The sequence below is a fragment of the Gekko japonicus genome, unplaced genomic scaffold (genome assembly GCF_001447785.1).
Source record: "Gekko japonicus isolate JY-2015 unplaced genomic scaffold, Gekko_japonicus_V1.1 scaffold3746, whole genome shotgun sequence".
NCBI lineage: Eukaryota > Metazoa > Chordata > Lepidosauria > Squamata > Gekkonidae > Gekko > Gekko japonicus.
The window spans coordinates 104,993-118,581 of record NW_015174363.1 but is presented as its reverse complement, the minus strand read 5'-3'; the positions used below and the strand labels follow the sequence as shown (position 1 = coordinate 118,581).

Below are 13,589 nucleotides of genomic sequence, written 5' to 3'. Positions count from 1 at the left end.
AGAGCTCTTGACAGAAACTGCTCTTTTTCAAGAACAGCTCTTATCAGAACTACGGCTTGCCCAAGATCATCCAGCCAGGTGCAAGTGGAGGAGTGGGGAATCAAACCCGGTTCTCCCGGATTAGGGTCCACACACTTAACCACCACACCAAACCGGAGAAGGCAGCTTCAAGTGTGTTTGTGTATGTCTCCCTCTCTCTCTCTTATGAGTACCTGGAGGATCTGAGGAAGAGGTTTACCCAAAAAACACCAACACAAAGAGAGAAGAAGAAAGCTTGCTTTCCGTAAGTGCACCGAGCAGAACGGAATAAATCACATCCTTATGAAACTGTCGCATATTACATGTGGGCTGTCATGTCACTGTCGAATAGCGCTTTCAAGGTCAGAGATATCCAGAGGTGGTTTTCTGGCCTTTGCCTGCCTCCGCATCACGGCTCTGGTATTCCTTGGAGGTCTCCCATCCAAATACTAGCCAGGACCGACCCTGCTTAGCTTCCGAGATGGGACGAGGTCGGGCTGTCCTGGGCTATCCGGCGTCAGGCTGCGCATTCCACAAAAGACCACAAAACTCCAAGGCTGCAGTGAAAAGACTTCGAAACCGTCAATCATTCCTATTACCGCCTGAACCGGGTTGTAGTCTTTACCTGGGGGCGCCGTGTGCTTATATTCTTTCTTGTGCTGAGGGTTCTTCCTGCAAAGGAAACGTGGGGGGAAGAGTTAAGACCTGGGCCTCCTCTCCCAAGCTTTCTTCATCACTCCAAAAATGTTTTCTGGACAGTGAAAACTATTACAATAATCAGGGGTCATTTCACAGAGAAAGAGGGGCAGGAGCTCATTAGCATAACTCATTAGCATAACTCATTAGCAGGAGCCACACCCTCTGACATCACCGGAAGTATGTCAGGAGGCAACGCCCACCGCTCAGGCTCCACTGAACTCTTTTGGATGGCTAGCTATTAGTCGGGGGGGGGGGAACCTGAGAAAGGAAGGAAGGAAGGAAGGAAGGAAGGAATAGACAGTGGCTTCTTGCTCCTTGTGGACTGGGGCTGCTGGGAGCAGGGGGCGGGGCTCGTTGCATGTGCCCGCCCACTGGGCTCTTTACTGCCGGAGCTCCGCTCCTGTGCGCTCCTGCAGGAAATGACCCCGGACAATAATCATGAAAAGCTGAGGAAGTTTAAGCAGGTGGGTTTAACCATTTTGTCCTCTGCACCTTCCATAAAGTCCTCTGAGCTTTACAAGAGAAAAGGAAACACAATTGCTCTCCAACCTCTAGCTTAGAAAGGAAGCAAAATATAACAGGTTTAAAATCACGCTAGAACTATATGTCCTCACTGCGGTGGTGCGGGGGCGGGGGGGGAGATATTTGTTTGGCTCTCGGTTCCTTACACTTGGCTTGCTCTTTCCTACATTTACGTCGTCCAGGAAAACACACATTTATCAAAAGGGGGGGAAGAAACGCTACCTGCAAAACAAGTATTGTTTGAAAACCAAAGCAACCACAAAGAGAAAACAAGAAGACTGAAGTGAATTCTCAGGAGCTTCCAGCATGAGGCAAGACACCATCGATCTTGTTTATGGGTAGGGTTGAAGCTTTTTACTAAGGTATTGTGTACCTGCATGGGGGGGGGGGGAACCAGTGCGGCACCTACAAAGGAGGTATAACCTACTTATGAGCAATGCTCCCTCTAAGCTGTGGAGTCTTGTGAGCAAAAATTCCGCTTTGTGAGCGACTGGCATTCAAGTTGCGAGGGAGCGCCTGGGCTACTGCATAAATTAGTTTGCTCCGGAGCCCTCCTTCCTGAGCTGAGACAAAAAAATTGTGAGCCAGAGGTTAAAAAACTGTGAGCTAGCTCATGCTAACTCAGCTTAGAGGGAACACTGCTTATGAGCTCAATTGGGTTGGATCCTGCCTAGCATTTCTACTGATGGAAGGAGAGGGCGGCTTATGCGCTGCAGGCCTCCGACGCTCCCTTCGCGCTGTTCCAGAGGAACCAATTAAATGGAAAAACATGAACGAGAGAGGCAAAAGAGGATGGCTATCCCTTGGTCCAGTTGCATAAAGCCTGGGTCTGACAGAAACGGCTCTTTTTTCAAGAACAGCTCTGACAGAACTATGGCTTGCCCAAGGTCATCCAGCCAGGTGCAAGTGGAGGAGTGGGGGAATCAAACCCGGTTCTCCCGGATTAGAGTCCACACACTTAACCACTACACCAAACTGCGGCTTTTGCGCTGCAGGCCTCCGACGCTCCCTTCGCGCTGTTCCAGAGGAACCAATTAAATGGAAAAACAAGAACGAGAGAGGCAAAAGAGGATGGCTACCCCTTGGCCCAGTTGCATAAAGCCTGGTTCACTTGTCTGGATAGGAGGAGGAGGAGGAGATTAGATTTATACCCCGCCCTGAGACCTGAAGGAGTCTCAGAGTTTTTACATACTGTATACATTTCTTATTAAAGTCAAGCCTTTATTACCATTAGTCAGGGCTATTTTGGGGCAGGAACTGTTAGACCTGGATCATTACATTATATGTTCCATCACATTTCAACACCACTACGGCTGTTAGGATCAAACGATAATCAAAGAGTACATTTAAAGAGCATTTCGAAGAATAAAAAGGATAACAATAAACTAGGTTCATATATACGTCAAAAGTGGGACTTTCCCCAGTAGCCTGGATGGCCAATCCACTCCACGCAGCAGCTCCGCTGTGGAAATCAAGCTGCAAAATTATTTCTGGATTATTGGTTGTCAGTGTTCCCTCTAAGATGAGTTAGTGTGAGCTAGCTCACAGTTTTTTTAGCCTCCGGCTCACACATTTTTGTCTTGGCTCAGGAAGGACGGCTCCAGAGCAAACTAATTTGGGCAGCAACCAAATTGCTCACTTTTCCCCAGTAGCCTGAATGGCCAATCCACTCCACGCAGCAGCTCTGCTGTGGAAATCAAGCTGCAAAATTATTTCTGGATTATTGGTTGTCAGTGTTCCCTCTAAGATGAGTTAGTGTGAGCTAGCTCACAGTTTTTTTAGCCTCCGGCTCACACATTTTTGTCTTGGCTCAGGAAGGACGGCTCCAGAGCAAACTAATTTGGGCAGCAACCAAATCGCTCGCTCACAACTTTAATGCCAGGAGCTCACAAAGTAGAATTTTTGCTCACGAGACTCCACAGCTTAGAGGGAGCGTGGTTGTTGAAGGTACAAAAGCCATCCTCTTCCTTGGCACTTCATACGGTTGCCCAGGTCTTGCCTGGCTGCTGGTGGGGGGGGGGCTCCCTTTTTGCCACCTGCAGTTTTTGGTTGCGCACAAAAAGTGTACGCGGTGTGACAACGTCACCCGGAAGTGACGTCATTGCGCAACGGCGTCTTGCAGGGGGACACTATCATTTGGGGGGAAACTATGGTAACCAGTGTTCCCTCTACGCTGAGTTAGTGTGAGCTAGCTCACAGTTTTTTAGCCTCTGGCTCACACATTTTTGTCTCAGCTCAGGAAGGAGGGCTCCAGAGCAAACTAATTGATGCAGTAGCCAAATCACTCGCTCACAACTTTAATGCCAGGAGCTCACAAAGTAGAATTTTTGCTCACAAGACTCCACAGCTTAGAGGGAACATTGATGGTAACAGAGTTCTCCCTTAAACGACAGTGTACCCCCGCCTTGCACGATAACTACTTCCAGGTTACCATAGAGTTTTCCCTCAAACGATAGACCATCCCACCCCCCCAATGTGCCCTGCGGGATGACACTACCTCCGGGGTAACATCATTGCACCAGGGCGCTGATGGGGCTCTTTGGGGGTGGGATTCACCCCGTCGGCCGGATCTGGCGGATTGGGCCCCCCCGAAAGCGGGTAACCCCATCCACCCCTGTCAGGGGAATGGCAACCCTAGCCCTTGGTCACCTGGGGGGGGCGGGTTAAGCTGGGTACATATGGTACGAGAAAAAAACTTACAATGTTCCCTCTAAGCTGTGGAGTCTTGTGAGCAAAAATTCTACTTTCTGAGCTACTGGCATTAAACATTGTGAGCAAGTGATTTGGCTACTGCATAAATTAGTTTGCTCTGGAGCCATCCCTCCTGAGCTAAGACAAAAATGTGTGAGCTGGAGACTAAAAAACTGTGAGCTAGCTCACACTAACTCAGCTTAGAGGGAACACTGAAGGGGATTCAGTATCGCAAGCCGGAGTTACGAAGTGGGAGAGGGCGAGAATGCAACGTGCCCGTCTCCTCCTCCGAGACGGTCAGAGCACGAATATTTCTCGAGCGACTGAATTCTCAAGCCATTTGTATGCTAATGCAATTTTAGATAATCTGCTGCCTTCAGAGATCGTGTGCTAAGGGCGCCTTTGTCCTCCTACGTCTAGATCTCAGCTTGATTGCTCCTCCCCCTCCATCAGTGGGATATTTGAGCTCCACAATCTCGGGGCAGAACGGGGCCTATTAAGTAACAACCCACAATAGTGTCTAATTACGACAATTAATAACCAGCACATTGAAAGACAACCGCTCAGAGCGGATTTGCCGGGCCCGAGGTTCCTCCATAACAAACTGTTCGACATGCAGATCACCAGCCGACTGTGGTACGATATAATTCAGACTGTTGTATGCATAAGCTGCAAAAACACAGGACACTGGGCCAACATCAGACTCGAGGTTCCATATCGGAGGTCCACATTATGTGGCGCCCGCCAATACCTTTCCTGGCACCCGCCAAGTATTTTTAGATTGTGGCTGGGGCTGGCTGGGGCTTTTGCCCAGCAAGAATTCTGATTGGTTCTGATTTGTTTGGCTGTATGGATTTTTTAAAAATGTAGTTACGGTGGGGCCAATGGGGGCTCCGCCCCCTTCCTTAAAGGGCCAGGCCCCCTTCCTTGAAAATCCCCCTGCTTCCCAAAAGCATTTAAAGGGCTGACAGGTGAGGCTGACAGGCCAGTGGGGGACGTTCCAGGAGCCTCCGGGAGAGGGGTGGGAAGGAGCACCATTGAACTCCGAAGGGAGTTCTGGCCATTACATTTAAAGAGGTCGCGTTCCTTTTAAATGCCTTCCCTCCATTGGAAATAATGGAGGATGGGGGCAACCTTTTGAGAAGGAGCGGGGTGGTGGTGGTGCACGCCCCCTCCCTCTCCTCCTGCAAAATTTAAAGGGCTGATTGGCGGGGAGCACATGGCCAGCCCATCAACTGGAGGACCCTTTAAATCTTGCAGGAGAGGAGGGAGAGGGGCGCCCCCCCTTCATTATGGCAAATAATGGCAGTCCCACCAGAAAAAAAATTTCCCCCCACAAGCCACAACATCCTGGCTACGGGCCTGACTCAAGGTCAGCTGGGGCAATCTTTCTGTAGCTGGCTCCGCCTTCTGCAGCAGCCATTTTGTGACTGCGCCTACCCCGCTGTGTCAGAATTCCAAAGGTGCCCGCAGGCTCAAAAAGGTTGGGGAACCTTTGCTCTGTAAGCCCATTAGGTAAAGGTAAAGGTTCCTTGCTCGAAAGCCAGTCGAGTCCGACTCTAGGGTTGCGGTGCTCATCTCCGTTTCAAAGCCGAAGAGCCAGCGCTGTCCGAAGACGTTTCCGTGGTCATGTGGACGGCATGACTAAACACCGAGGCGCACGGAACGCTGTTACCTTCCCACCGAAGTGGTACCTATTTATCTACTTGCAATGTCTTGCTTTCGAACTGCTAGGTTGGCAGGAGCTGGAACTAGAGACGGGAGCTCACTCCGTCATGCGGCAACTTGGGTCTTGAACTGCTGATCTACTGACCTTCCACAGCCTGCAGTTTAGCATCTTAACCACTTGAGCCACTGCAGCTCCGTGTAAGCCCATTACTGTTCTCTAAAAGGAAATCACGATGGCCCACAGTGCAGACAACACACTTAGCTATGGTTAGCGTCAGCCATGGCTTGACCGTCCTTGCAATCACAAGCGTACAATGAAAGAATTTCAACAGCCAATCCACATGCAAAAGAACCTGCTCAGGAAACAGGAAACCTCCTCGGGAAACAATCCATATGCAAAAGAACCTCCTCAGGAAAGCTCCTCCATTAGCATGTTTCACAGCCTGGGGGAACTCCGACAAGATAACGACTCAGCCCTACCCCACCTTCCTGAGTAGATATAAATTACCTGCCTACCATTTTCCTTCTCACCTTGAGACAGAGAGTACTCCATCTTTCTGTGTTATACCTCTGAGGATGCCAGTCACAGTTTCTGGCAAAACATCAGGTCCTACAATGCCATGACCACGGCCAGACAACCCGGAAAATCTACAGCAACTAATTTTTTTTTTATGGAGGAGCTTTCCTCAGGAGGTTCTTTTGTATATGGATTGTTTTGTATATGGATTGTTTCAGAGTGGCTTGCAATCTCTGGAAATTTCAGGAAACAATCCATATACAAAAGAACCTCCTCAGGAAAGCTCCTGCATTAGCACGTTCACAGCCTGGGGGACTCCGACAAGATAATGACTCAGCCCTACCCCACCTTCCTGAGTAGAGATGAATCACCTGCCTACCATTTTCTTCTCACCTTGACACAGAGAGTACTCCATCTTTCTGTGTTATACCTCTGAGGATGCCAGTCACAGCTTCTGGCGAAACGTCAGATCCTACAATGCCAAGACCACGGCCAGACAACCCGCAAAATCTACAACAGCTAATGAAAGAATAGTTTATTCTTGCCAAGCTATGTCCTACCACAGACAGCGAATATCGGGGGCACCCCAGCGATACCTGCTTTTCACTGCTGCAACTGTATGCATTCCTTCAGTTTCTCCAAGCACCTTTATCTGGAGTTATGTTCCTTTCCCAGTACCTAGCAAAGACTGATCTTCCACAGGTTATGGCATGTACGCACAAATTCTTGAGCACCTTTGGGTGGAAAGTCTACATGGGAGCCAGTTTGGTGTAGTGGATAAGAGCTGCGGACTCTAATCTGGAGAACCGGGTTCGATTCCCCACTCCTCCACATAGTCAGCTGGGTGACCTTGGGTCAGTCACAGTTCTCTCAGAGCTGTTCTCTCCAAGAGCAGTTCTCTCAACGCTCTCTCGGCCCCACCTACGTCACAGGGTGCCTGCTGTAGGGAGAGGAAGGGAAGGTGATTGTAAACCACTCCGAGACTCCTTTACGTAGTGAAGGGTGGGGTATATGAAACCAACTCTTCTTCCTCTTCTTTAAGGCAGACTGCTGTAGCTATTCACTGTGGCACGCATACCAACTGCAAACCATAGTTTGCAATGTTGGGTTCCAGTACGTCCTTAAGTATTGGCTTCGGTATTCAGACACAGTGCCTAACTGTATTTAAACATCATGTCTGCAGTGGGTCTATATGCTCACCTGCAGTTCTTGAATTATAACCGGGATGTGAACATGCCCAGAACCCCAGCCGAACACATCCAATATTATCTCTTGTAAACATCAAGCCAATGTACACAAACGTTGTCAACATTTTTTAAAAAAAACTCCCCCCAAGAGACAGGAAACTATCCTCTGACAAGACACCGAAACTCTTTGTACTGGCAAGTATCTCTTACCTGTAGCAAGTGGTTCCATAGGGGCATTCAGGTCGTTGATCGTTATCGGCTGCAGTTACAACCTCGGGGTCATGGTAATCACCATCGCCAGGGTGAGAGAACTGCTGGAAGTGTACAGGGTTCTTCCTGTGGAATTGGGAAGGATAGTATTCATATAAGCTTGTAATGTATATTCAGCATACCACCCGGGATTGGCAAATGCCATGCAAGTCATTCAACTAAACATGCATGCTCTAAGTGACTGGAACCCCCGACGTATTGTTGACGACAATCCAAGGTCTTTTGGTTAGGGTTGCCGGGTCAGACTCAGGAAATATCTGGGGACTTTGGGGGTGGAGCCAGGAGGAAGGATGTGACATCACAAAAGTGATGTCACATCCTGTGATCAATGTTCCCTCTAAGCTGTGGAGTCTCGTGTGCAAAACTTCTACTTTGCAAGCAACTGGCATTAAAGCTGTGAGCCAGCGATTTGGCTGCTGCATAAATTAGTTGGTCTGGAGCCGTCCTTCCTGAGCTAAGACAAAAATCTGTGAGCTGGAGGCTAAAAAACTGTGAACTAGCTCACACTAACTCAGCTTAGAGGGAACACTGCCTGTGATGTCACTTCCAGGTCCACCCCCCCCCATCCAGAAGGCTCCTGTGATTCCATGGGAGGAGCCTGTGCGTCTAACACTGTGGTTGCTCTCAACTCATTCTCCACCCAAGCCACACACACGCTGGTACCATTTAGGGTTTTCAGGTGAGGCTGACAGGCCGGCGGAGGATTTTCCAGGAGCTCCCGGGAGGGGGGAGGGAAGAAGCACCACTGAACGCTGAAGGGAGTTCTGGCCATCACATTTAAAGGGATGGCCTTCAGTTGCCACCGTGCCCTCACTCCCAAGCGCTCCTGTCAATATTACCCTAAGTGTATACACAACCTTACCTCTGGACTGACTTGCCCTGAACCAGAGGTTTTCCCCCCCCCGGGATTAGTTTAAAAACTGCTCTGCCACCTGTTGGATATAGTCGCCAGCAGCCTGGCTCTCCTTTCGTTCAAGTGAAGCCCGTCTCTTTTGTACAAGTTCGGCTGGTCCCAGAAAGTTCCCCAGGGCCTAAAAAATCTAAACCCTTCCTCCCGGCAGCACATTCTCAGCTGTACCTTGAGACCTCTGATCTGTGCCTGTCTAGCTGGCCCTGTATATGGAACTGGCAGCGCTTTTGAGAATGCTACCTTTTTTGAGGTCCTGGCCATTAATATCCTGCCTAGTAACCTAAATTCCAGGAACTGCTGTGGCTCTAGTGGTTAAGACGCTGAACTGCAGGCTGGAAGGTCGGGGGGTCAGCAGTTCGAGACCCGAGAGCCGCATGACGGAGTGAGCTCCCGTCTCTGGCCCCAGTTCCTGCCAACCTAGCAGTTCGGAAGCAAGAAACTGCAAGTCGATACATAGGTACCGCTTTGGTGGGAAGGTAACACCTTGGCGCTTAGTGATGCCGGCCACATGGCCATGGAAACGTCTTCGGACAGCGCTGGCTCCTCGGCTTGGAAACGGAGACGAGCACCGCAACCCTAGAGTTGGGTTCGACTGGCTTTCGAACAAGGGAAACCTTTACCTTACTATCCTAAATCCCCGCACCCAGGACCACACAGCTTCATTTCCCAATTAATGTCCTCTTTGAGACACAGCGACCAAAACTGCATGCCGTATTCCCAATGAGGCCGCACCACAAATCTATATGGGACCATTCTTCTAAGGAAAAGAGGCTTTTATACACAAGAGCCTGCATTGCAAGATCTGGTCACCCCAATATTCATTTATTCTTCCCACCTGTACGCCACTTGTCCGTCACAGATCTCAGGCTGGGTATGTGGCTTGAGTGGAATTCACTGCCACAGGAAGTGGTGGCGGCTACAAGCATGGAGAGCTTCAAGAGGGAATTAGATAAGCATATGGAGCAGAGGTCCATCAGTGGCTATGAGCCACAAGGTATAGATAGGGACTCTGGGGCAAGGGATGCTCTGTCATCTTGGTGCTTGGGGGGGGGGACAACAGTGGGAGGGCCTCTAGTGACCTGGCCCCACTGGTGGACCTCCTGATGGCACTGGTATTTCTGGCCACTGAGTGACACAGAGTGTTGGGCTGGATGGGCCTTTGGCCTGATCCAACATTGGCATCTCTTATGCTCTTATGAGTGATCATGCTCATTACTAAATCATTTTGCAACTTAGATGTACCTGTAGCAGTGACTCCCGTACTGGCAAGGGATCCTCTTGTGCTCGGTTACGTTAGAGCTCTGCGGTACATCCGAACTTTCAGTTAAATCTGAACTGTCTGCTTCGGTAGTCTGATCTGGTATAAACGCTTCGCTCCCATCCTGGTGAACTAGAGACTGAGACGGAATTCCTTGGTTCTCTGCTTCAGATGTGGCACTGTCTTCTTTGGTCTCCCTTTTACCACTTGCATCTCTTTCAACGGACGGCTGTGCTGATTGGCTGGGCTCTGAGCATTCATTCTGCACCGTCAAACGTTTAGGTATTTGAGGTACCACTTTGCTATTATTCTTTTCTACTTTTGACGCAGCAGATTCTGTAGCGACTCCCTGTATATCCTGTGGAGATTATGAAATTCTTAAGATGTATTTTAGGCCGTAACACCTCACATCGTAAAGAAGAGCCAGTTTGGTGTAGTGGTTAAGAGCAGCGGACTCTAATCTAGGAGAACTGGGTTCAATTCCCCACTTGAAGCTAGTTGGGTGACCTTAGGCAAGTCACAGCACTCTCCGCCTAAAAATAAGCACAACTCGCCACCTAGTGGTGCCAAAAAAGAGCTACAGCTTCGGCAGCCAAACAACCCCTTCCCGGATCTCCGGCCTATTCCACACACAATGCCGTATGATAATTAATTAATTAACATAATAAAGGTAGATTAGGCTGAATTCTCAAGTAGTTCGAAGATGCCTTTATTAAGGGGTTCTTCTGTTTTCAAAGGCACAGATTTTGCACGTGGTGAAAGTCAACACAGCACTTGATAAGCAACACACAGACAAGGGGGCCTGTCCCCAAGGAGCTTACAATCTAAAATAGGCGGTGGAGAAGAGGTAAAGAAAAAACTGAAGAGGTAACAGGAGCATATGTAGTCATACGCATTTTAAAAGCTCAGACAGACGTGAGAGTTAAGAGGTTTAAGCCAAAGAGTTCCTGGAGAAGCAAGCTTTGACACAAAGTCTAAGGGGTAACTAAGACAGGAGGGGAAGAGAAACAACTCTCCACAAAAGATACAACATTAATGGGCAGCAGATCACAGAACGGGCATGAAAGAAGGAATTACAGAGCTGACAGGCTACAAAGAGCTCCTGGAGACCACAAGAGCAGAGAGGCCAGAAAGAGCCCTTGAAGATCACAAGAGGGCAGAAAGAGCCCTTGGAGACCGCAAGATCAGAGAGGCCAGAAAGAGCCCTTGAAGATCACAAGATCAGAGAGGCCAGAAAGAGCCCTTGGAGACTGCAAGATCAGAGAGGCCAGAAAGAGCCCTTGAAGATCACACAGGAGGTGGAGCCAGCCACAAAACAACAGGGGCGCAAGATCAAACGAGGGGATGACCATGAGTATGGAGTCCATCTACAGACACAAGCTCAAATAAAGCTGCTACCGAGAGAAGGCCAGAAGACGGTAGGACAAGTAAGGCTATCAACAGACCTGACATCATCACCAAAGAGCAATGCAAGAATGAAAGGAGGAAAAGGCAGGTGAAGCATCAGGATTGGATAGGGAGGCAGGGTTGGGGGGGACGCGGGAGGAAAGAAGAGATCTGGAATGAGATGCAAGGGAGAAGAGGAGGGATTTGTGCTGAGAAGTTGTGAAGAAGGGGAGAGGGCAAACCCAAGCTAGAAGTGACAGGGTGTTTGTTGAGACAGTGGGCCGCCATCTTGGCCAAAGGAGAATGAAGTCAAGGTAATGTGTACCCTTTTAAAGAGTGTGGGCACACTTGGAACTCTGGCCCAGGGTGGTGGTCGCCACCTCCAAGTGGCTGCCACAGGAGGTGGAGCCAGCCACAAAACAACAGGGGGTGAGGTTATGCATATCTATCACAGTGACTCATCGACGTTTAACACAGAAGCTCCGTTAAACAGGGTGCACAGCTAACCAAAAGCACTGCTGGGCAAAAGCTCTACCTGGCCTTGCTCACGTGATTGGAAAAAAAACCCACCGCTTGGTGGGCACCAGGGAAAGTGTCAGCAGGCAACACGGCCAGTGTTCCCTCTAAGCTGAGTCGGTGTGAGCTAGCTCACAGTTCTTTAGCCTCCGGCTCACACGTTTTTGTCCGAGCTCAGGAAGGAGGGCTCCGGAGCAAACTAATTGATGCAGGAGCCAAATTGCTCGCTCACAACTTTGATGCCGGTAGCTCACAAGGCAGAATTTTTGCTCACAAGACTCCACAGCTTAGAGGGAACATTGACCATGGCACCCACGGGAACTATACTGGGGAACCAATAGCTTTCCGAATTCGCTTCGAAGTGCTGGTACTTACCTTTAAAGCTCTATATGGCCAGGGTCCGACGTACTTGCCCGCCTTTCCCCATACATACCCCAGAGACCACTACGGTCAGGGGCCCAACATCGTCTAGTGATCCCAGGCCCCAGGGAGGCCAGGCTTGCGGCAACCAGGGCCAAGGCCTTTTCAGTGGCGGCTCCTACCTGGTGGAATGAGCTCCCAGAGGAGATCAGGGCCCTGCGGGACCTTTCACAGTTCCGCAGGGCCTGCAAGACGGAGCTCTTCCGCCAGGCTTTTAGTTAGGAGCCGCCACTACCACCAACAACAACAACTATTCTGTGGTAACAACGGAGTAACGGGATGGCCCAATATAAAGATCTCGCAACAGTACCGTGATGAGTCGATGCCGTTGATGCGGGCGTTTGGGTACATTTGCAGGTCGCTGTCTTGATTTGACTAAACTGATAACATCTTTGAGCACTTTATTATTGTTAATATGGTTGTTTTTATGTGTGATTTTATTGTTTTATTGGCACATACTGCCCTTATTTGTAAGCCGCCCTGAGCCCGTCCGCGGGGAGGGAGGGATATAAGTGTAATGCTAAATAAATAGAAATAAAATAAACCCTGCTTTACAGGTGACAAAAATAAAAGCCTGAACATTTCACTTAGTATCTTATATGAATAAGATTCCACAGAGAAAACTATTTTAACATATATGGAATACTGACTTTCAGACGCCATGGGTACTTTGTCACCACTTAGCTGTGATTTTTTTAGTATGAATTTTTAGAGACTGTTATGCGCAGGGAGCAATTTCAAAAAAAGGACGCCAGTTGGGTCAAGCTTCATTATCTATGTTTTCGTCATGTAAAGAAAGGCAGCAGTTAACACACACACACACACACACCGAGCATTCTCAAGATGAAGCTGCGACTGAATAGCAAAGCGACGCAACGTTCCCAGACTTAAAGACCGGAAGCCGGCGGAAACGAAATAAGCAGCGAGGCATCATTTGCATGGTATTGCGAATGCTTCAAAAGCTTGCAAGATTACAGAGGGACCAGGCACTGCGGAAAACAATTGGGAACGGGCTTATTTTTCGCCTCTTGCTTCAAAAGTCAGCCTGTGGTGCCACGGTCTGAACAATGCCTCATCAGCGCAGATATGTCCAAGAATAATCCCAACGACTGAGCCAAAATATAATAATTTGGAATGAAAAGTTACTAATGCTTAGTACATATCTTCATAGCAGACGGCAAACGGCTAGAACCTAAGTCATCGTCTTGCGATTGAGTGGGAAATGGAGCCATGTTAATAGGCAGAAAAGGGCAGCCAGGATGAACACATGAAACAGCCTTATATTGAATTAGATCAGAGAGCCCCAACGTGGTGCTTACGGGCCCCACGGAACCCGCGGATACCCTTCTGGGAGCCCACCGATTGTTTTTAGAAAAATCGGCAAGGCCAGGTAGGGCTTGTGCCTGGCAAGGCTCTGAATGGCTTTGCAGATTTTTTTTTTGAAAATGTTGTTTTGGCAGCAGCTACAAACAAAAAAGGAGGGGAAGGGGAAAGAAAAAAGAGGGGGGGGGGGGGGGGAGGAAAAAG

General features: G+C 49.2%; 1 protein-coding gene across 1 annotated transcript in view; it reads right to left on the bottom strand.

The window, feature by feature from the left end:
* Positions 1–13,589, bottom strand: part of APLF (aprataxin and PNKP like factor) — a gene marked incomplete at its 3' end in the record, with an annotated part of 72,128 nt that overhangs the window by 3,061 nt on the left and 55,478 nt on the right. The window contains exons 7-9 of the mRNA XM_015424341.1: positions 9,725–10,098; positions 7,513–7,638; positions 644–690 (exon numbers count right to left, since the gene is read on the bottom strand). Of these exons, the coding sequence (XP_015279827.1) occupies positions 644–690; positions 7,513–7,638; positions 9,725–10,098 (547 nt within the window). The remainder of the gene's footprint in view (positions 1–643; positions 691–7,512; positions 7,639–9,724; positions 10,099–13,589) is intronic.